The sequence below is a fragment of the Callorhinchus milii genome, unplaced genomic scaffold (genome assembly GCF_018977255.1).
Source record: "Callorhinchus milii isolate IMCB2004 unplaced genomic scaffold, IMCB_Cmil_1.0 Scaffold2, whole genome shotgun sequence".
Classification (NCBI taxonomy): Eukaryota; Metazoa; Chordata; class Chondrichthyes; order Chimaeriformes; family Callorhinchidae; genus Callorhinchus; species Callorhinchus milii.
The window spans coordinates 32,975,693-32,997,757 of NW_024704743.1; the positions used below are offsets into that span (position 1 = coordinate 32,975,693).

Here is a 22,065-nt window from a genome sequence, read left to right on the forward strand (position 1 = left end):
CTGTAAGCACGGTCGAAAACGAAGGTTTTCAGGTGGGACTTGAAAACGGGGAAGAGGAGGCAAGGCAGAGGGACTGAGGCAGAGCGTTCCAGAATTTTGAGGCTTAGTGGCTGAAAGCGCAAACTTCAATGGTGAAACGGAGAGTGCGAGGGACAAGTAGGAGGCTGGTGCCAGTCGAGCAGAGGTGCTGGGTGTTGGATTGGGGAGTGAGGAGGTCAGAGAGGTAGAGAGCTGCCAGGAAGTGAAAGGATTTGAACACGAGTGTGAGGATCTCAAAGTAGATCTGTTCAGTGATGGGGAGCCAGTGGAGCCTGGCCAGAACTGGTGAGATGTGGGTACGGAGTTTGGTCCGGGTCAGTATGTGAGCGGCAGAGTTCTGAATGAACTGAATTTTTTAAATAGTGGAGCTGGGGAGACCGGTGAGGACTGCATTTGAGTAATCCAGGCAGAAGGTGTCAAAAGCATGCATGAGGGTTTCGGCTGCATTTGGGGTAAGTTACAGTCGGAGGTGGGCAATGTGGCGGAGGTGGAGGAAGGCGATCCTGGTCAGGGATCAGATGTGGGGAAGGAAGGACAGCTGTGGGTCGAACCAGACTCCTAGATTGTGTACTGGTTTGGTGAATCTGAGGGAGAGCCCAGGGAAGTTGAAGAGTTCAGATCTGCAGGAGTGAAGACCTTGACGGGAGCCAAGGAGTATGGTTTCCATCTTATCCACGCTCAACTGCAGGAAGTTTACACTCATCCAGGCCCTGATGTCTGCCAGACAAGCTAATAGAACATCAGAGGACCTGGAGTTGGTACTGGAGGAGGCAAAGTAGATTTGTGTGTCATCTGCATACATGTGAAGGTTTACCCTGTGTCTGCGGATGACATCGTCCACAGGGAGCATATAGATAAGGAAAAGAAGAGTGCCAAGGATGGAGCCCTAGGGTACCCTGCAGGTGACAGGCAGGGGAGGAGGAGAAACCATTTGCTGAGATGAAATGGAGGCGGTTGGTTAAGTAGAACTTGAACCAGGTGAGTGCGATCCCACTAAAGTGGATGAGGGAGGAGAGGTGGTGGAGGAGAATGGAGTGGTCGACTGTGTCAAACGTGGTAGAGAGATCCAGGAGGACAAGAAGGCAGAGGGAACCTTGGTCACAGATAAACAAGACACAGTTTGTGACTTTGTCTCGGCATTGCCTTCACTAACCATGCCAGCTAAAATAAAAGCAAGCAGTCTCAAATGGCTCTTAAGATTTCAAGAAGCCACATGTTCAAATAGAAGTGACATGAGTTGGCATAAAACAAGATTGAAATCCCCATAGGCGTTACTTGCTAGATAATGGTTTGATTTTCCAGACGTAGTGAAAATGGATACCAACAGAATATTGAACTTCTGACCAAAAGAAGCTGATATTCTTTCAAAGAGGGCCACACAGAGAAAGGTCACCATTCTCAGCATACGGTAAAAGCTGCAGGTGTAACTCCCTAATATTAAAGCAAGGCACACACTGAAATTATCATTGTGTACAAATAAAGAGGTTACTTTGCTTCTCTCTTTGCAAAAAACTCAAGAGATTTATCGATGTCCAATGGCTGGACAGAAGCTTGCTATGACAAAACGTGCCTTGCAAACAATGCTGACAGTTTGTGCAAAATGAGTTTCATGGTTGAACCCATTATTGCACAATTGCACAATAGTATCTATCCCACAATTCTTAGATAAGAAACTGTTGTGGAGTCCTGTAGTGTTTTGGTTAGAGCCCTCGCCTCATAAGCAAGAGGACCAGGGTTTGATTCGCAGGGAGGGCAAAACCTTAGGCAAGTTTCCTTAATCCACAAGCCTTTGAACCAAGGATCTGCTGTGAGAACCAGGAGGGAACTAGGCTGGCTCTGTAAGTGTTTACATTTAATTATTCTAAGAGTTTAATAACTTGACAAATAAGCATAGGATTTCCAAGCTTCGTATTTAGGAATGCCAGCATTTTGGTATAGGTCTTATTAAATGAACGCTTGGGAGTTGTAAATTCTTTATTTTTGAAAAATGATTTCTTGGCAAAATATTTAATGGGGAGGGGGACGGAGACTGGACATTATTGCAATTTAATTCGCAAGAATCCTCCAACATAGGAGATACATTGAGGAGGCTCAGTGGCACATTATATTCCTATTCCAGGCATTAAGACCCCCACAATGTGCAATAGAGCTTCGTCCATATGATCCTCCAAACAAGAAGCATTGAATCCCTTATGAACATTGAATCTCTTACGAACAAGTATCAAGTTATTCTAAGTCACTCTCGTACCTCTCCTGGAAAGACAACTCAGATAATGGTACTTGTGGGAAGGGAAAAGGAAGGGAAGAGAGAAAAATGTAAGAATGGGAAAAAGATAAAAATCCTTCTTCATTTCTCTAAAGACAGAGACCCTGATCTTGTTAAGTGTGCATAGACAAGCGTTAAAATTCAAGTCAACAAATGGTTTATATAAAAACACAAGATCAATCTTAATTTTTGCATATAATCAAAAGCAATTGAAGCACATCTGTACCTTCTCCCAAGGGGCATTCATGCAACGCATAAGCAAATAAAGCAAGAAATGTAAACAATCTGGTGCAAAAGTAGACTGCAAACAACAGAAGTACTTACACTGGTACAGCAGAGAGTCTCCATGCAGCAAAAGGAAAGATCAGAAAATGAAGAGAGAGAAGACGTGATGAAAATGGGCTTTGTATTCCAGAAAAAAAGTGTAACCAGCATAAAAGAAAAGCAAAACACAACAGATGCACCGTTCTGTTTAACATTCAAAGCTTAGTGATTTTGCACTGCCACTGCACACAGAGCAACAATACATTATTATACAGAAGGACTGTTGACGAGGTTTGAGTAACAGCAGCAAATGTTTTTTTGAAAAATAATTCAAATTGCAAAGCATAGGATCAATAGATTTAAGGCATTTCATTATTAAGAATGTTAGCAAATACACACTGGCTGCTGGGTTCACCCACAAAAATACAGTCACTGCACTTTACAGTACATCTTGTGAAATGCTTTGGGACGTCCTCCTGAGGTGAAAGATACTATATCAAATGAAAGGATTATTATTATTGCACCAGACAATATTTAAATGCTCATAGGAGTTTCATTGTACACAGAAGTAAAAAGAATGAGGTTAGAAAAAATGTTTTATACAAAGGATCGTTTGAACATGGAATACTTTACTGCAATCGTCTGGCGAAGACATGTCCATAACAGGTTTTAAAAGGGAACTGACCAAATATTTGAAATAATTATTAAAGGGGATGGAGCAGGGAATGGGTTCAGAGCAGGTATTTCCAGAGGGAGGAGTGGGGGGGGGAGTTAGCACCAACATAGACACGATGGACCAAATGGCTTTCTTTTGTGCTCTAAATGGTATAAAATACAAAATACAACTTTTTTCCCCACATGTTTCTTCCCTCAATCTCTCCTCTGCCCAAGAGGAAGAACAGATTGCTTGTTAAGGGGGCCTTTGCTGTGTTGACACTGGCTACATGAGTCACATGGATTGATGCACCTTTGCTGCAGTCAACTGAGCTCCTCTCAGTAATTCCTCGGAAAGTCTCGCTGAGATGAGAACACACTGTGTGAGGTAATCACTTCAAGATCCTCACACTCGTATTCAAATCCATTCACTCTCTGGCACCTCCCTACCTCTCCGACCTCCTCACTCCCCAATCCAACACCCGGCACCTCCGCTCGACTGGCACCTGTCTCCTGCTCGTCCCTTGCACCCTGTGCCCCATCATCAGAGGTCGTGATTTTAGCCACTGTGCCCCAAAACTCTGGAACACTCTCCCTCAATCCCTCCGTCTTGCTCCCTCTCTCCCCTCTTTCAAGTCCCGCCTGAAAGCTTTCCTCTTTGACCGTGCTTACAGCCACCTCCCCCCTCCCCTTGGCTCGGAGTCAGGCTCTGCTACTGTTAAGCGCTCTGAGACGCTACGCTCCGTGGAGGACGCTGTATAAGTGCAAGTTGTTGTTGTATCACAGGGCAGAAGCCAATCCTCCCACCCCGACACAGCCCAGAGCTCCATCAGAGCTAGTCACAGCAGCACAATCTGTACACCTCACAATTAATATTCAACATCGAATGATGTTCTATGCAATACTAATGTATTCTGTTCAAATTGCGGCCTGGTCCTGCCCATTATGCCCAGCATGTACTGAAAATCCAAAGGGAAATATGTTTAAATTTATTTTGAGTTGCTGTTAGTTTTTCATTGCTCAAAATTACATTAATTGTTTGCAAAAACAGGCATTTGAATATTAGTCATCTTGTGAGTTGACATTTGCAAAGGAAATTGCAATGACTATTTTTGACAACAATTTTCCCCTCCTGAATTAACCGCATCTCTGGTAGGGCAGAATAACATTCACCCCCATCAAACCTTTGAACAGCTTTCAAAGATTCTGTCCTCAAGAGAAGAATATTACATTTTAAATAACATGATCCTCGCTAGTGGCGAAAGCAGATCTGCTCCAACACATGATTTAGTCTAAGACACTCTAACATGAGATCCATCATCTTAACAGATGGCTCTCTTTTTCCTTATTGAAAAAGACATGTGCTCTTTTCCACCCCTTGGCAGGTAAATTAGATGATGCATTTTAAAACTGAAGGGCTTCAAATCATTGCCTCAAGGAACACAAACCTCCATTAAAGTGTCATGATGATCGAGAAAACTGAATTGATTTTTAATGCAAAATAAGCGTTTGCTAATTTGGACTCTCAGGACACAAGCGATTGAACTGGCAGTTTCTTGTTCCTGTAGCTGACATGCAAATGATGAGCATTCATTTTCCAGTGCTCTGCAGTTGGTCCCTCATGCTTTCCAAACACATTCATAGTACTTCAGCTTTGAAGCCACTTTGGAAAACACATTAATTTACCTCTGTAGCAAGCAAAATTATTATTTAAATCAAAAATGAATACTTTTTTTTGACATCTAGAGGTGATTGAAAGACTCAGGGTGACTTATTCATTCACTTGGTAAATGCAATAAATATGCAGTAAAGCTGGCTAAAGTAGGAATATGTCAAGAATGTTGTAAAACATGCAATTAGTCAACTTCAAACTATAATTCTTTCTACACATTATACTGTCAGATTTGTACTGCTGCTGCTTTTATTGCTCATTCTCCCCCTTCATTTTCCCCCACTGGCATATGCCTTTTTGCTCCTGAGGTCTGGCCCCCTCTTGCTGGGCTGTGCTTCCACGAGCACTAGTTGCCCTCTGGTACCATGCCAAAGTGGTCATTATGGAGTCCCATAATGTAGTGTAGTGAGGTGAGTACACTCGCCTCGCAAGCAAGAGGACCTGGGTTCGATTTTCTGGGTGAAACTTTAGGCAAGTTTCCTTGCTCTACAGTACCTCTGTTTACCTTGCAGCAAATAGGAATCCAGTTGGTGGTTGATTGGCAGATCGCTTCCTGGGGAGAATATCCCCCTCCTTTCCTCAAAAAAAGGTGGTCACTCAATCCATGGCTGTTTGTGGGACACTGCTGTGTGCAATTGGCTGCTGTGTTTTGGCCACAAAATACACTGTCAATTCACTTTACAATATATTCTGTGAAACGCTTTGAGATGTTTCAACGATGTGATAAGGCGCTATATCAAAGAGGTAGTGAGCTCCATAAGTGGTCCATAAGCTACAACTCTTTCCACTACAACAACAGGGCTAATGCCTTTATACATGTTTGTTTATTCCCACCCCTCCTGCCCCATTTCTCATGATATCATCATTTCAGGAATGAATATGCCGAATACATTTACAATTATTTATTATGTTAGCACAAACTAACCCAGACCAAAGGGGTAAAAACTCAATAAAATATCAAAATACAGTATCACTTAGTTAATAATGAAAGCCATAAATACGACAAATCTAATTTAATAAACATTATTTAAACATACTTGACATCCTAAAACTATTGCTAGATTTTTGCCCTCGGGGCAAATGAGGTGGAAGGTGAAAGAGATTAACAACTTAGATGTTAAACAAAATATTCAACAACATATCATTGGAAAGCAGTTTTGTTCTCAATGGACTTGTACTACTTTGTAACATTTGAGCCCTACTTTGACACTTTAGTCTTGTTCAGTCTTGCCAACCCTCAACCAAACATTTTACTATTTTATCTTGGCTCCACTGGCTTCCCATCTCAGGCCGATCCTTGTTCTCACCTTCAAATGTATCCATGGCTTTGCCCCACCCGACCTCTGCAACCCCCTTCAACCCTACCAACCCAGCAGCTGCTTTCGCTCAGCAAACACTGATCTGCTTCTTGTCCCCTTCGCCTTTTCCACTCCACCATCTGGGGAGGGGGTACTGCCCGCTATTCTTTCTTTGCTCTTTGAAACTCCATCTCCAAATCCCTCCAATTTGCTCTCTTCCTGCCCTCATTCAATGACTGTCTCAAGACATACCTTTTGACTGCTCTTTTGGTCATCTTTCCCCTCCCCACCCCCTTCGGCGCCCACCCTAAACTTGGGTGGCCAGGTAACAAAATCAAGCGCCTCAGAGAGTTAAACAGTGGCAAAGCCTGATGCCGAGCCAGAGAGAGGGGATCATAGGCACGGACATAGTGAAAGCTCTTCAAGCATGATCGTAAAACGGGAAATGAGGAGCCAAGGTGGAAGAATTGAGGGAGAGCGCTTCAAGGTTTCGGGGCGTAGTGGTTGAAAGCAAGGCCAGTAATGGTAGAGCAGAGGGGATGATGGACAAGCAGGAGGCCGGAACCCAATGAGCATAGGCAGCGGGTAGTGGAGTGGGGAGTAAGCAGGTCAGAGAGGTAGGGAAGTGGCAAAAAGTGACGTGACTGTACATTTTGTGGGAAAACAGGGATCCGATCATGGCCAGCAACTCTTACATATCTCACCAGGGACCTGTAATAATAGTGGAGGCTGGGGGCAGACCACTTGCCCACTCTCTTGGACACAACTGCTTGGGCAGGAAAGAAAAGTTTTGTTAAATTAACCAAGTCCAGTCACCTTGATTTACTTTTGAAAACAGCATGGTTCTCGATAGCACTTGATACTAACCACAGGCTGCGTCACCTTCAAACTCACTCACGACCTAGCTCACTTACCTCCTCCAATCTCACACAGTGTATTCACTGTGTAAAGTTGCTGCCTCCTCTACATCAGTGATACCAAATTGGGTAACTGCTTTACCAAGCAGTTCTGTTCGCTCTATAACGTGATCATGATCTCCCTGGAGATCACCATCTAAACTCACCCCCCTCCCCACTTTGACCACTATCTTTGGCTTTCTGCTGTAATGAAACCTAATAGAAAGCAGCATCACCAATTTCTAGAGGATTCTTCATTCAGTGAGCCGTGAGCCAGAAAATCCAACCCCAAATCCTAATCATATACACTCACCAATGGTAGGTATCAGTGGAGACCTGCAGCTGAAGTACCTGATTTTGCTTTGCTAGCCCAGGAGCACTTGAGGCTAATTGTAACAACCTCAAGTAGCAAACTTCCTCTTTGATTGTGCCTTTGCTCGTTGAATGAAAGGATAGGAAATTGGAGGAGCAAAGGGTATACAACAACAACAGCTTTCATTTATATTGCAACTTCATGCATGGTAGCGTCTCGGAGCAAAGGGTATAGTCAGGGGAGTAGGGTTCGGGGGTGGGGGAGGTGGTGTGGTGGGGCGGAAAGAGAAATTGGAAGGGATTTGCCAGGCAAAACAAGGATCTAAAAGGGTTGATCCACTGAGTTACTGGAAACCAGTGGAACTTGGAAAGGATTGGAGTGGTGGGAGTGCCGAGCTCCATGTGAGGGTAGAGAATGTGGATTGGAGTTTGCATGAAGCTTAATTATCATTGGGAATGTGTTGTCAATAATGCTTTTCCCATTAATATCTGACCTTCTCTACCATAGCTTTCCCTAAGGCCCACTCAGTCTGCCGTGCATTGCAACCACTGTTCAAAATTTCTCACAATTTGCTTAACTTAATCATAGTAATCAATGCATTATTTTCTCAAGCAATAAACCTAAGAAACACACACTTAAAGTATGCCCTTCCATGTTTACAAGTGCCATAAATTAAACCCCTAGAAGTCATGTAATTGCAGTCACCCATCAAAGAAGAATATTCTGTTGCCAATACACCTAGTTAATCAGGCTAAAAAGATCTGTTAACTTCCTGGAGAAGGGGAACAAAGAATTCTTTCCCCCCAGAGAGTAGTTGAGATTGCCTGAGAGTTTAGTGAACCATGAAAAATATTTTGAGATGACTCACAATCACCTGAGAAAATTCCTTTAGAATTTTTAGCATCTACAACCTTCCCATTACTATTCCCATAAGGCGTTGAAAGGTTCTAGATTTACAGTTAACTTGAAATCAAACCCAAAACAAATTGTACACACAATCCACGCAACACACCTCTGACTGAATTGTGTACATGAACCTTCATGATTAATGTCAATCTAAGCAGTTCTGTGCACGAGAATATGAGCGATCAGATTTCCAACCTTGAATTACATGGGCAGCGGGTCCCCAAAGGCTAGGTGGGCATGCTTGGAATCAGGTTAATCCTCAGTGGTCATCTCGGTAGTCCAGTTACTGAGCCAGGCTGGACCCCAGTAATCTAGGCACTGCTGATAACAGCACAGCAAGCCTAGCTCGTCAAAAGGACCTTGAAGGGCAGAGCAGTCACTGGGGGCAGGGAATCCTCCCATTAAGCTTCTGTTAACCCTGCAAGCCAAAGCTCTGATGGGTAAGGTGGTCCTAGCTAGACAAGCAGCGAGAAAGCTTGCCAGTCAGTGCTATTGATGGCCAGCTACGTTGTTTTACTTAGTTAGATTACGGCAGTACTAAATGTACACGCTGTGTTTTCGAAGTTTTGCCAGCCTGTGCTTAATATCTCTGGAATTAGGTCATCAGGATGCATCCCTTCAGCTGCAGGTTCAATTTCAATACATGGGAATTTCCACGTATAGGTTAAATGAATGTAACTCTTAGTTTGGCTTGGATAATCTAAGCATGTGTTAGATACCTGGCTGGCCAAAACAAATGGTTCTCTACATTGTATATCACCTTGCCTTGCCTTCAAAAAAACATATTGCTTTGATCCTGCCTTCGCTTGATGTCCACATTTCCTGAACAATTTAAGATTTCCAGAACTTTTATGTGAAATGTGCAATGTAAATGTAAGTAGTTGTTTTGACCACCTAAATAGATTCTATGATAATAATGCTTGCATTTGATATACTATCATCACATCGTCGAGATGTCTCAAAATGATTTACAGGATTTTATGTAAAGTTGTGTCTGTGTATTTTTAAGAAACACGAGAGCTATTTACATAACAGCAATATCTCACAGATTACCATGAAGTTAACAAATTTTATTTGGAGGATTGTATAAAACTAGTCACAATTATATGGGCTGGGGGCACTTATCTCAACACTATGAAACTGAAAAGCCATAACAAGCCAGGTCACACATGCAAACAGTATTAAAATACCTTTCCCCAGACAGCTCATTAAAAACATTAGCTGCATTATTCAGAGAAACAATTACTAAATATGCACTAATTTAGTCTTCAAATTCACTGTGATTATTACTGACAAGTCTCATTTATGTGGTGTTGCCACAGACACAACTTGCTAAGTACCCTTGTCCAACGAAAGTAGATTAAACCAATGTAAGATGTACTATAAAAGCAATCATTACCTCCAGGATTATTGTGCCGAAAAAAGTGTTACAAATCATTAAGCTCATTGTTTCAGAACCTTGTCCTTGGAGTGTAAGAGGAAGCTTACTTTCTCAGCTTCAGTTTCTAGTTCTGACTTCACCGCTAACCTGCTGAGATTCAGGATAAACCACACAAGCTCACCTTGAGATGACAAGGTTTCCCGTTGTTAGGAAAACCACTGAAAAGCAACTGCGATAATCTGGTGAGGTGCCCACCTCCAGCATCTCTAAACTTATCTACTCTGAATACCTTTCAATTCTGCAGGACAAGGCTAATATAAATACACAGCCACTGCAAGTTCTCGACTTCCATTTTGTTTAGGTCCACAGAAGAATATCTGCTGACCAAGAGATTTACTCTTGCTCTCGTCACTGAAATGAATGAAGTCTCTTCAATGTGTGAATGCAACAAAAGGCACTGGGATTTGGGATTTTCCAATCAAAAATAGTTGCTAAAAACATTCTGTAAGTGATGCTCTTACATGTTCACCACAAATGTCCTACAATAAAATACTGTTGACAGATTCACAGAGGCCAAAACAAAGATGTAATAAGCACGTACAAGTCTGTGTCTCAGACTTGCTGAACCATCCTGGCCTCTCTCTCTAACCCATTGAAGTGGTGCACAACCTTGGTGTTTTGACTGACCTTCAGTTCTCCTTTCTCCTTCACATCAGAAAAGTGATCCAAGACCGCTTTTCTGCATCTTTGCCATATTGCCCACCTCATTCTTCATCTCGCCTCCAATGCTGCCAGAACTCTCATTCGTGTCTTCTTCACTTCCAGGTTGGACTTATCTAAAGGCCTCTTTCCCGGCTTCAGCTTATCCAAAGTTCTGCAACCTGCATTCTCACTCACACAAAATTGCACATACCCACCATCTTATCCTAGCTCGGCTCCTCTATGTCCCAGTGAATCAAACTTAAGATGCTCACCATCACCTGCAAATCCCTTTATGCCCTCGGGTCTTCTGCAGTCTCAAGCTTCTGCTCACCCTCTCTGCTCAGAAAACGTGGACTTACTGCACAAGCCCCCACCCCAGGATCAGTGAGTGAGCTTTCAGTCATTATGGCTGCACTCTCTACCTCAACCCTTTTGTCTCACCACCTTTCTTCAAAAGCTGCCTAAAAACCTACCTCTTCAACCGTGCCTAAGGTCACCTCCCCCTCTCTCCCCTCCCTCCGCAATGACCTCCTCAAAAGCGCTCCAAGAAATTCCTGTACGTGAAGGACGCTATATAAATGTATGTTAATTTTGCCATTGTTCCGTCTTATTTCAAAATCAACCTTTGAAAGACAAAATGCATTTCTGATAGAACAACATTTCTCCAAATGCACTGACTGTAAGCCTGTAAAAGAATCGGAATCGCTGCTAGCTGTATGTGGAATAAAGTTATACTTTATGACCTACCATGCAGGTATCCAGTTCCTCCAGCCGCTCCAGCTCCGTCAGCTCTTCCGCAGTAACTGTCGCTCGCTTTGTAGGCTTCTCCTCCAATACCTCGATTTCAATGGACTCCTGCTGTGGTAATGGCTTTCCACGCTTTGTCAGATGGTCAGCCTATTGAGGGAAATGTGAGCAAAGGTGCGTCAAAGAACAATGGCAAACCAAACCATCTCTTTTAGTTGACTCTGTTCTGGTTGGGTCAGTCCATATGTTGTGCAGTCAATAATTACACGAGTCACCAACAGCCACAGTAACGCTTTTGTGTCATTTCGATGTGCTTTATCAAGAAGCCCCATGAAAGACCACCTTATTATTATTGCCACACACAGGAGCGAGATAATGGAGCACTGGCAAGAAAAGAGCACAGCAGGGAGCAAAGAAACATTTTCAAAGGTAATGGTGCAAGGGACAATTTTATTCCTTCAGGTAGTTCTATGCACAATACTTAAATAATCATTATTTGTACTCACAAAGCCAAACTTGCAATTTAATTAGATAGCATTTGCTACACAAATGCTAATGATCTGTATCTATTGGGAATCAATTGATCCCTGAGGGAACGTTTTCTCTAAAAGTTCTTAATGAAGCAATTATGATTTATAAAGGCAATATTTTGGAAGTCCATTATCCTTACCCCAATCACCAAGAAAATGAATGAAAATTGCAGCTTTCAGGATATTGCAATTATAATTGCTACTTTTTCAAGAAACAAACAAAAGTGCAGCTATTGTGTTTAGCAATCTGGAGCATTAAACCACCTTTCTAAACCTGCCAATTTAGTTTTTCTCCCCTGAAAGCTACTACAGAAGCACTCAAATTGGTTCACCAGCAAATGAAAATGAGTTGATTTTTTTTCTGTAGGGAACAAGTAGCAGGGTTGAGTGGCAACTTGAAAATAAGACTGTCAAGTTTGTTTGGACCATTTCCCATTGGGAGTCTTGGATCAATTTTTCCAACACTTTTGAAATTTGACCTTTGATCAACAGCCAGTCCATTGCGTGCATGGTGGTGGTGGTGGTGGTGGTGATGGGGGCGGGGGAAGAAGAGTTCATATTGAGATAGATATCACAAGGGCACAAACTGGATATTTGGATTAGGGCTGACTACTTCCTCCTAAACCCAACACCTGCAGGATGTTTTCTCCCTTCAGACCAGACAGAGTTCAAACGACAAACAATTATTTTTAAAACTCAACGAGATCACTTTATTCCAAATTTTTGAATTTATTCTGAATAGTAATCTTAATTTTCAAACGGGCACATTTAAGTAGAGTTGAATCTTTGCTACCGTGACCTGGAATAATTTTTTGGGTTGGGGGTGGCGGGCGGATGGAAAAAATGACTGGTGGTGGGTGGGGAGATGGAAGGGAAGAGAAACAGGACATTGAAATTCAGATCTGCTTCAACATGTATAGTTTTAAAATTAAGGTCACAATTTAAAATTAAAGGAATAAAAGTGCTGGTGACGGTCGCTATATTGTCTCTGAAATAACTTTGAATTTTGACCAGGCTGAAGGGTTTTGCCTGGTGACCTGGCCAACAATCCCCCAGATAAAAAAGTGATCATTCAAAAATCATGGCCGTTTGTGGGACATTGTGCATAACTTGATGTCATGTTCACCTACACAGCAATTGTGCCTTACAAATAATCAGTGAAGGGTTTAGAGACGTTTTGATGTGATAGACGCTATATCAAATGCAAAGATCATTATTACCACGAAAACCAATCTTAGGTTTTCAATAGACTGTAAACAGCATATTTAAATAAGTTTTTTTAATGGATGAAGTGCATTTCCTAGTATGCTTATTGTAATACAGTTCAAACAAATTTCCTTTTCATTGAAATATATGAACTGGAAAATCCTACAAATGCAAAGCCCATGACAACCAATACTTCTGAATGGTGGACATGGTTACCAATTTCAGATTGACAGTGAACATATGCATCTTTAGTTACGTGACTCGTCATCTGTCAAGTTAAGTGGGTAAGGAGTTGAAATGGTACACAGGAGTTCCTCCTGGAATTTTAGTTATACTTGCTCAGTGTACAAAGAGCAGTGGACGCATATCCTTCTTCTCAGGTAATTTTCACTCACATACTCGTATTTCTTTTAGTCAGTCTGACACATGTGGAAACCCATCACCATGCTTAAGAGTATCCAAACCAAACAGAGTTCTATGCATCCCACCTACATATGAAAATCCCAGAGATATTTTCACAGGTTCAGAAGCAAAAATGGCAAAACAATCATCAAATTGCAAACAAGATTGCTTTGTTTCTGGTTTTCTTTGTAAATCCATTGAGTTGGATTTGGAGTGAAGTACATCAAGTGTGAAGTGATCCCAGTAAATGAATTTCTCCACTGTTTGCTGCTTCCTTATTAACGCAACAAAGTAAAATTACTCCCAAACATTGACATTAGCATTATATTTAAACATGAAGAAGAGAAACTGAATATTCAAGTGCTGCTATTACTGTATATCTTGAAAACGATGAGCTGTCCAATATATATTGTGTTGTTACACTATCCTCATTACAAACAACTACAGTGGTTCGATCATGCACTGAATTATTAGTCATGCCTCAGCGCCACCCAGGGAATTACAAGCAGCAGAGCTATGTTGTGAATGCGCCAAAGATTACAGGAAAGGAGCAGCTTCCAGAGATGTTTTCATGAATAGGTGATGAACAGTCAGCAACCTTTAAGCCAGTTAACACAACAAGGGCAAAGCAGCATTTTTTTATGTATCAGGTTGACTATTAAGTGCTTTTTGGCATCTGCTTCTCTCACATGGCAGGAACATATTTTCATTCTTCCTCGAACAGCAGTACCAGTAATACTGATTACAATGCTGTATACGTTCACAAGTATGCATGCCGATACCTTTTTGTTACATGTGGTGGAGGTGGAAGGGGGTGCCAAGAAATTGTGAAATTGCACCAAATAAACATATGCAGATGCTCGAATGTAGAAGATAATGATCTGCCGTGTTAATATAATGTTACTGCTGTGAACATTCTCACTGTATTACTTTTAACCAGCCACATTTCAAAGTTTACCCCATTGTTTCAAAGTATATCAAAAGCAAATGCGCTGAGCAAATGCTAAATGTTTAAAAACACGGTTTTAAAGAACTTATTATGTTAATACCTGCATTAGATATAGTGCCTATCACATGGTCGAGACGTCTCAAAGCGCTTCACAAGGTACATATCAAGTGGTGTGACTGTGTACTTTGTGGGGGAAACTTTCATTTTTAAAAGTGCCTTATGTCGAAACATCACCAAATGCTTCATATTTGCTGTTGAGTGCAGTGGCTTTTTTTCCCAAACAACAAAAGAACAATTTTGTGTCCACTTACCAGTGTGTGCTGTGAGGTTGAAAGTGCTTCTAGTATCTCATCCACAATATGGTCAGACAGATATGACGCCACAGTCAGCTTCACCTCACTGTATCAGAAATGGAGAAAAATAATGAATCATTACAACTTACTGTCCATTTTTCAGCACACATCCTGAAAAATAGTTTCTGGGTCCAATGAATGCAAGTCACAGTTACATTATCCATAAATTCCAGTGTATAGATCACATTCACATAACGTTACATCTGAATGTTGGTGGGTGGGAGAAGAGAAGAAACCAATGAACATTTATAATCATGATGGTTTAGCGGCCAATAGAGTTCATGAAGAAATCCCTCATGCAGTTCTTTGCAGTTCATTCATCGCCTTAGGACATTCTCTGACGCGAAAACTGCTGTATAAATGCGATTTGTGGTTGTTTGTTAAAACACCTTTTGGAAGTCTTGGTATACCACATCATTTAATAATAATAATCCTTGCATTTGATATAGCGCTTTTCACGTCGGGAGGACGTCCCAAAGCGCTTCACAGACACACTGTAAAGTGAATTGACTGTATATTTGTGGGTGAACGCGGCAGCCAATTGCGCACAGCAATGTCCCACAAACAGTCGTAGATTAAAAATGACCAATTTATTATTGTTTTTGGTTTTTGGAGGGATTATTATTAGGTGTGTGGAGTAAGGAAACTTGCCCAAGGTTTCGCCCTGCCTGGAATTGAACTCAGGTCTCTCACTTGCAAAGCGAGTGCTCTAACCACTGAGCTACAGGACTCCATGCTAGTATGGCTTTCTCAACCTGTTTTCAGCAAGATTGCTGGTTTAATATCAAATTAAAAGCAACCTTTGTATGAGCACCTGGGATACAAATAGATTGATTTCACTTGGTATCCTTAGAGCCACCCGAGAGGGAATCCATTACTTCCATCAGGCTGAGATCCAAATACCAGAAATGAAAGCAATGTGGCTGAAGAATGATGCCAGCCATTTCCTACAAATGGCTGGCATCGTTGTGGAGTTCTGTAGCTCAGTGGTTACAGCACTCGCCTCACAGGCGTGAGACCTGGGTTCGATTCCCGGCAGGGTGAAATCTTGGGCAAGTTTCCTTACTCCACACGCCTGATAATAATCCCTCATGGAAAAAACAATAATAAATTGGTAGGTTCAATCCACGACTGCTGTGCGCAATTGGCTGCCGCGTTTCGCCCACAAATATACAGTCAGTTCACTTTACAGTATATTCTGTGAAGCGCTTTGAGACGTCTAGAAGATGAGAAAAACGCTATATCAAATGCAAGGCTTACTTTACAATAGCTTGCTGGTTCTGCATTACCTCTTCCAACATCTGGGACAGCACTTTATATGAACCACCAACCACCAGCAAAAGAACTACCACAAGTTAACACGCATGTCAAGATTTCCTTTGAACAAAACAAATTGCATCTCGCATATTCTATGCAACTTCGCATGAATATTTTATGAATGAACTACATAATCAACACACCAGTGATACATTAAGTAGACCTGCACAGGAGGTGCAGTGTGATGCAACAACAACAGTTGGGGAGGGCGAGTGTGGATGCACTTTCCCATGTCACTAAAATCCCAATTGGCAAATTCAGCCTGGTGCTTCCCCAGGGGCAACAGAAAAACAAAACATGAATATGAATGAGCTTCCTTCAGGCTCAGGGCTAATATATTTACAATGTTTAAAAATTAGCATTCTAACAACTGGCACATTTTTTTGTCACCAAAGGTCACAGTCGAACATCCCAGCAGTTTAACATTTAATGGGTATTCCATCGTCCTTGTCATCAATATTGCTTTGATTAGAATTGGATTTGCTCCAGTCAGTTTAAGACACTGGCAAAAAAAACATTGGTGAAAGAAAACACCTGCAGTCTGTGCCTGTCAATAAAATTAACAAGTCACTCGCACTGAACCCATGGTGGAAGCTACTTAGCTAGCCGTAACTTTTAAGAAGAGCCCGCTTCCAAATTAAGACTGGAATTAAGAATATCGACAAGCTTACACAATTTAAAAGTTTAAGCAAAATGGTCCTAAGGCTAGGTGAATTTCAGGCCTCAAGTTACATTATTTAAATAAATAACTTAATTCATTTCCCTGAACAGGCAATGCAACTCAGAGCGTACTTCTATTGTAATGAAATTGTAATAACATGTCCCAACTTTCAGTTTGTGATAAGGTTTCTTAAGTGTCAAATGCAAAGATTATTATTACTCAGATTTGTGAAAGGCGACATCCTCCCCCTGTACTCTTAACACCGACAACATCCTGAATGGGTATTTCATAGAGATTTAGCAGAATCATGTTTCGCAGAATCAGGTTTATTAAAAAGAATTGTCAGTTGAAAGCCGCAAACTGAAATACAAAAAAAAACTTGGCTTCAGCAGGTGCCAATGTCATCAGGGTAATGGGCTCCCTCCTGGTAAATTCAATTTGAATCTTAAAGAATCTATTACTTTAAATCATGCAATTAGAAGCCAATACAACTTACAAATTACTTACAACCCACGGCTGACATCACTAACCAATGTACAGGGCATCAGCTATGTAGTTCTGTACCTAATTTTGTTGAGAATGTCAATCCCCGATTGCTCAAGTAAAACATTCTTGACGAAGGTGCGAGGAATGGAAACCTTCTCATTGCTGGCCTCGATTAGATTCTGCCGCATGTTGCTTTTCTTCATCACGTGAGGACACAGGCCCTCAGCTACATCCACCATGGACTCCAGCATCGTCTGACAAACAAACACAAATGCTTGAAGTGAGGATGAGTGTACATGCCTGATTTAGTGATACTAATGGACAAAGATGGTAGAATCTTCCTGTATTATACAGGAGCTGGAACAAACAAGAAGGATAATTTACTTTAAAATGTGGTTAGAAGAATGCCATTAGCAAGAGTAAATCGAGTCTGTAGATAATTTGGGAAGGTTTTTTGGGCAGAAGAACATTTTACTGAAAAGGATGATTTGGACATAACTAGATGGGGAACTAAACTGTTGGCATAAGACACAGCAATTGGGATTCATCTGAATTGAATCTGGAAGGTGAGGGGAATGCTCTGGAATGAGCAGAGGTCTGTGGATAAGATGAGATGGGAAAAGTTGGGAGTTCAGGGGGAAGGGGGAGAAGAGAATAGACCAAAATTAAAGTAACCAATTAATGAAAATAATAATAATAATCCTTGCATTTGATATAGCGCTTTTCACGTCTTCTAGACGTCTCAAAGCGCTTCACAGAATATACTGTAAAGTGAATTGACTGTATATTTGTGGGCAAAATCATAACTAAAGATCCTGGTTTTGCATAGACTGTACAACATGGCCATTCAGACATTCGGTCCAACCAGGATATATCAGTGTTTATACTCCACACGAATCAAGGAAAGACTTAAGCCAGCAGGATCAGATGATCAGTTAAAGAAGTTAATGGGGGCAGAGGAATGGGGAAGGTGGGCCAATATTGTACATCTTTACAGTATATATCCATCACATACACAAATTCTGGAAGCACATAAGATTTCAAAATAAAATGGTTGAACTGGAGGCATTGTTAAATACGATATCATAGGAATGACAGACGTGGCTGAGCTGCAAGGCAATGTTTGTTTCTGGGCGAATGTCCATTTCCATCCTTGCACTGTAAAAAGTCTCCGCTGGCTGCCCTACTGTGACAACAGAGGTTGGATGAGGCTTAAGGAGAGTCTTCCTTGGCTGTGCTAAGCTGAACTCTCAACAGTTTTCACTTTTCATTGCAACAACAACAACAAAATTACATTTCTACAGCACCTTTCAGGTCGGGAGGATGTCCAAAGGCGCTGGACAGACATGGTTATGGACCTGAGCTGAGGGTTGGGGTGGGGGAGGGTGGAGAGCAGGGAGATCGAAAGCACGGTTGAGAGGTGGGTCTTGAGGTGGGTCTTGAAGGTGGCGAGGGAGGGGGTGAGATGGAGGGACTGCGGGATGGAGTTCCAGAGGGTGGAGGCAGAGCCCGCCGATAGTGGGGCGAGCAAAGTGGGGGAATGTGAAGCAGGCCAGAGCCCGATGAGCAGAGGGAGCGAACAGGGTGGTAGGGGGTTAGGAGGTTGGAGAGGTAGGGGGGTGCAAGACCATGGAGGGCTTTGAAGGTAAGGACCAGGATCTTGAACTGTATCCTCTGTGTAATCGGAAGCCAGGGGAGTTGGGCAAGGATGGGGGTGATAGGGTCACGGAGCCTAGTGCGGGAGAGGACACGGGCTGCAGAGCTCTGGATGATCTGCAGCCTGTGGAGGGAGGAGTTGGGGAGCCGACAAGCAATGAGCTTGCATAGTCGAGCCTCGATGTAATGAAGGTGTGTATGAGGGTTTCGGCAAGCTGCGGTATGAGACAGTGTTGGAGCCGGTTGACGTTGCTGAGGTGGAGGAAGGCAAAGTGGGTCATGGCGCAGATGTGGGGTAGAAAGGATAGTTGAGGGCCAAACAAGACCCCAAGGTTCTGGACTGGCTTAGTAAGGTGGAGTGTGCAACCATGGATGGTGATGCTGTCAGCGCCTGAGGTGAGGAGGCGCTGACGAGAGCCAATCAGGAGAGCCTCGGTCTTGTTGACGTTCAACTGAAGAAAGTTGGCTCTCATTCAGGACTTGATGTCTGACAGACATTCTGTCAGGATAGCAGTGGTCCTGGAGTCAAGGGTGGAGGCAGAGAGGTAGAGTTGGTTGTTATCTGCATACATGTGGAAATTGACCCCATGTCTGCGGATGATGTCACCAAGAGGGAGCATATAGATATTGAAGAGGAGGGGAACAATGACAGACCCTGAGGATCGCCGCACAAGACCATCTAGGGGCTAGAGGAGAGCTGTATGAGGAGATGAAGTGCAGGTGGTGTGAGAGGTATGATCTGAAACAATCAAGGATAGCACCGTGGAGGTTGAGGTGAGAGGAGAGGCGATGGACGAGGATAGAATGGTCAAAGGTGTCGAAAGCAGCAGAGAGGTCAAGGAGGACGAGGAGGCAGAGGGAGCCCTGGTCGCAGATGGACAGAATGTCATTTGTCACTTTGACCAGGGCTGTTTCTGTGCTGTGGGCGGCATGGAAACCCGATTGGAGGTGTTCGAGAAGGGAGTGGCGGGAGAGGAAGGAATGAAACTGAGAATCAACAACTTGTTCCAGGACCTTGGAGAGGAAGGGGAGGTTGGAGATGGGGCAGTAGTTAGGGAGTAGAGAAGGGTCCAGGGAGAGCTTTTTAAGGATAGGAGGGATGACAGCGTTTTTTAATGGGATGGGAACAGTACCGGAGGACAGGGAGAGGTTTACGATGTCAGTGTGTAGAGGGGCAAGGAGGTGAAGCTGGGAGGTAAGGAGCGGGGGTAGGGAAGTGGTCGAGGGAGCAGGTGGTGGGTTTCATACGGGTTATGGCGGTGATGAGAGGGGGAGACAGGTTCAAAAGTGTGGAGGGAGAGGTGGATAGGGGCTGGGGAAGGAGGCGGAGATGGGGAGGGGGTGGCAGTTGCAGTGGCAGAGGCAGCTGAGCGGATTCCCTCGACTTTGGATTCAAGGAAGTCCAGCGTCGCCTCGCAGTTGGCATTTGAGGTGAGGATGGGTGAGGCCTGAGAGGGTGGGCGGAGGAGCTGGTTCGTGATGGAGAAGAGGAGCCTGGGGTTGTCCTTAGCCTCCAAGATTGTCTTGGAGTAGAACGAAAATTTAGCGGAGGTGAGGGCGGAGCGGTAGGATTTGACATGGTCCAGCCAAATCTGCCGATGGACAGTTAAGTTAGGACAGTTAGGATATTGCAAGCTGTTCAGCAGCATTCTTCACTCAACAATTCACTTTCATCCTTACAATGATGTAAATGAAATTTAGTCTGTGTTTACAACTGCAGGCAGGGAAGTTACCCTGCTCTGGACAGTACAGGGATAATAGAGCAGAGAAGGTAAATCATAAAAGTATTTCTCGCTCTGCTTCACTACAATTGTGGATAAAACACAAAGTAACAAGACGGAGTGTGTTGAATAGAGTTCTGGGCGGCAAATTCAACTCATGTTTATATCCGGGTACATCAGCACAGAATCTCCAGTGTCGCACTCTGTTTGACTCTCCTGACCGTATGTTCAGTGTTGAACAATGACAAAATTGTGTTGATTTGTCTCCTAACATGAAAGATAAACAGCGTAAGAGCCTCCTCAATAAACATCAAGCCTGCTGTTAATACCTCTGAAAGCAATCCGATTCATCTGTTCCCCTGAAATATTTCAAATAAACAATAGCCTCCCGTTCTACGTGCTTGACGAACGCAGCATGTGCAATCTGATAGCACTCACGACATCTGAAAAAATACACATTTAAAAACAATTGCGGGGATGCAGTTCGATGAACCTAAAGGCTTTTGAGTATCTGTGACGCCTGCCTCTAAGGCAGCAAGCTTCAGGGCAATATTTCTGCTTCTCACAGGAGAAATTTTCAATCAGCACACGTTTTCAGACAGCATGGTGCCTAAAATAATCAGCGACTGACAAAGGATTAGGAATTTCTCCAGCTCTTGGCAACTAATGACAACACTAAAGACTGTTTTATTAACTATTCAGTGCCCATGTATGCTCTAATATCCTCTCTGCATTCTGTGCCTTGCAGTTACAATGGGTCAATTAATGGCTCCATTATTCTTAACAGCTACACAAATAAAATAATGAGCTTTGAAGAACAATTAGCATAATTGTCCACTGCAGCAGGACTGTGCTGCAATGGGCAATCCTTGGAGTAAGGTCCCAAGAAATGGTGCAATCCTCCTTGGCTCCTATCAATGTCTTCTCTCACCTGTGGCTCCAACTTCCTTAACCTCCATGGCTGATCCTTTAGACTCAGTGAAGTTTTGTGCAACCTCGGTTTGAGTGTCAGGTGCGAGTGTCAGGTTCGATCCACAGATATCCTTCCTACCTCATATCTGGTTCCTGACCGGGGGCCGCTTTCCTCCACATTGCCTGCTTCCAACCATACCTTGAATGCAACTCAAACCCTTATTCACATACTCATCACCTCCTACCTCGAGTTTTCCAATGCCCTCCTCACCGGTCTCCTCAGCTCCATCACCCATAAAATACAACTCATCCAAAATTCTACCATTCGTAGTCTCACCCATAGCAGGCTCTGTACCCTCATCACCCCGATCTTCCTATTGCAGAACAGATCAATTTCAAGATCCTCACACCTACTTACAAGTCACTTCACGCCCAGCATTTCCGTACCTCTGCAACCCACTCCACTACCCACCATGTTTGCTCAGCTCCCTCTGGCCTACATGTCCCTGGTCTCTTCCACTCCATCATCAGAGGCTCTGCTTTCAGCTCCTACAGCCTGAAACTTTGAAACTCACTGCCTTCATATTGCCTCCAGATCATCTGAAGATCTTCCTCTTTGACCTATGGTCACCTCCCATCTCTCCCTGGTTCGGAGTCAAGCTCCTTCACTGTTAAGTGCTCCGAGACACTATCCTGCATGAAGGATGCTATCTAAATACAAGTTGTGTGTTGCT

At 43.1% G+C, this 22,065-nt stretch overlaps 1 protein-coding gene across 1 annotated transcript in view; it reads right to left on the bottom strand.

The window, feature by feature from the left end:
- The window catches only part of LOC103184542 (F-actin-uncapping protein LRRC16A), a 205,566-nt gene that overhangs the window by 29,351 nt on the left and 154,150 nt on the right, over window positions 1-22,065 (bottom strand). Inside the window, 3 exon segments of the mRNA XM_042332579.1 lie at window positions 11,139-11,288; window positions 14,537-14,624; window positions 17,121-17,296. Of these exon segments, the coding sequence (XP_042188513.1) occupies window positions 11,139-11,288; window positions 14,537-14,624; window positions 17,121-17,296 (414 nt within the window).